The 2,437-nt window shown below is 39.6% G+C and overlaps 1 protein-coding gene across 2 annotated transcripts in view; it reads left to right on the forward strand.

Annotated features, from left to right (window-relative positions):
• Positions 1-598: 598 nt before the first annotated feature.
• The window catches only part of dpf2 (double PHD fingers 2), a 10,536-nt gene continuing 8,697 nt past the window's right edge, over positions 599-2,437 (forward strand). For both annotated transcript variants that reach the window (XM_032533799.1, XM_032533800.1), the window contains exons 1-2: positions 599-751; positions 2,237-2,397. In XM_032533799.1, the coding sequence (XP_032389690.1) occupies positions 720-751; positions 2,237-2,397 (193 nt within the window). In that variant the 5' untranslated portion in view covers positions 599-719. The remainder of the gene's footprint in view (positions 752-2,236; positions 2,398-2,437) is intronic.

Below are 2,437 nucleotides of genomic sequence, written 5' to 3' on the forward strand. Positions count from 1 at the left end.
TAATTGCAACACTAGTGAACCCTGCCATGAGTGCGGTTAGGTTCACTTTGAGATTGTAGAACCACTGGCGTTTTAGTCTATATGCTAATATCTGAACGCTCTCTCTGTGTATTGTGGAACTCTGGCTGTTATTGTATGTATTTTGTCTTGTATTTGTCTGTCTTTTGCAAGTTTTGTATTGTGCTATGGACCGTTTTTTGTGGGTCCTGAATAAAGAATATGATATGATGATGACTGTGAAAAGTCCTTCCTAATGTCATACGTACTGTGGTCTCTGTTGACATTTTTAAAAAGCAGCTGAAGACTTAGCGGTATCTATTTAAAATGGGCTTTTTGTCTCATGCTTGTTTTTATTTTTATTTTATTGCTTGTTCTTTTTACTGTGTGTTTTTTGTTTTATTTTTAAACAATTTTAATCGTGAAGCACTGTGATTTTTTTCTGTAAAAGGTGCTATATTAAATAAAATTATTTAAAGTGTGCTTTTATTAAGAGTATAACGTTAAGAGATACTTTATCCTCCATGTATATGAGGTGCTGACGATAACATTTAATGGGAATAAATCAAATTTGCAGTTTTGTATTTGTAAAATTTAATATCCTACAATACCACTACGCCAACAGTAGGGGCCGTTGTGTGTCATGTTCCTGCCATCTGCCTACAAGTCCGGACGGAGGGCACACATTACCCACTGCCACTTTCCCCGTGTATCAAAGCAAGATGGCAGCTGTTGTTGAGAATGTTGTCAAACTGTAAGTGTTGGACTTTTCTACACACCTTACACTTGGCTCGTTGTGACCCACGCCGCGGTCATATCAGAACGTCTGTATGTTCATACAGTCACTGACCGTGTCGCTAGCTAGCTTAGCAACATTTCTACTGACTTGATAAGGTTAGCCAGCGCTGGCGGACCGTCGTGTATGTTCATATCCTGGAATGGAAGTGGAACGTTAAGTTAACAGACGTAGATGACGAGTCTGTGTGATAAAACATGCGCCAATTCCATCATGAATGTATTTATAGAGATAGTATGGTTACTTGTGTCTTTCTAGCCAAACAGCTACCGCGGTGCTAATGTCAGTGAAGTAGAGCAGCTAACGTTAGGTGGCTCTCACGCTAACAAGCTGTGACCAACGTTGTTAGCGCAGGCTGAGGTGCTGCTGTGGCGGCTGGACAACTACTTTTAGAATGAATAAAGCCTTGAAGATCAATCATATTATCTTGAAGACAAGGGGTTTATTGATACACATTTATAATTCGCCTTTAGTAGCTAAGTCTTTGGAGATGTAGCTAGCTACGTTAAAGTGTTCAGTGACCCGTCCCGCTCCCAGTTGTACTTAAACGTACTTCCATTTCCGCTAACTTTGCGTAGGTGCACAGGTGGTTGATTTTAAACGATTTGCAGGAATTACAAGCTTTTGGCTAAGTCCTTGGTAACCATGGCAACGCATGAAAACATGGCATTTACGGGACACCTAAAAAGTTTCTTCTGAACTGTGCTTTGAGACTTTACTTTTTGAACTGTAATGGTTATTTATATGGCTTTGTGCCTACTCATTAGCTAGCTAATTCAATTCTACTGATAGTCCTGATAACAAAAGTAGCTAGCTAGGTTACAAGTATGCTAGTACGATACTAAAAATAATGTAGAAAATAATAGTCATGGTGTTAAAATTAGAAATATTCACATACATGTCAATTTCTTATAGTTTTTATTATTCTAATTCTAGTTTTATTAGTTAGAAACAGTCACTGTTTGGAGATATTTTCCATGTACAATGCCTCCGGTTTAGTCGTGATGAAATTGCAGATAGGCAACAGATTTACAGCATTATGCTGACATTTTACATCTTTGCAATAAATGAAATGATGAGGTCTGTCATTAAAGTTTGACATGAACCTGTTTGTCTCACTTGGAAAAGAAACAGGCCTTGGCTTTCCTAAAAGGGAATAAGCTCACAGCACTATGTCAGTATATTTCTGTGAAAAACAAAGCACACCTGAGACAGTGCTGACTTCTGAGCTATGTTGTTGATGTACCAGCCAAAGAGCACGTGCTGATTTAGTCTCAGGTACAAAGATTGTGTAGTGAGTGAGTGAGCAGCACAATAGAGAATGACAACCAAACTGACGGAGAGGTTTAAAAGTTGGAAGATTGCACTGGTTTCAAAATACCGACACCTGCTGGGTTTTAGACCAAATAACAACAAGCAACTGGCTCTGGTTTGTGTGGTCAGGTTGGGAGAGCAGTACTACAGAGATGCCATGGAACAATGTCACAACTACAATGCCAGGCTCTGTGCTGAGAGGAGCGTCCGGATGCCATTCCTCGACTCTCAGACCGGTGTGGCTCAAAGCAACTGCTACATTTGGATGGAAAAGAAACACAGGGGACCAGGTGAGATACATGTACTGTGCCACAAAATGCATTGTATATA

Source organism: Etheostoma spectabile, chromosome 13, assembly GCF_008692095.1.
Source record: "Etheostoma spectabile isolate EspeVRDwgs_2016 chromosome 13, UIUC_Espe_1.0, whole genome shotgun sequence".
Taxonomy (NCBI): Eukaryota; Metazoa; Chordata; class Actinopteri; order Perciformes; family Percidae; genus Etheostoma; species Etheostoma spectabile.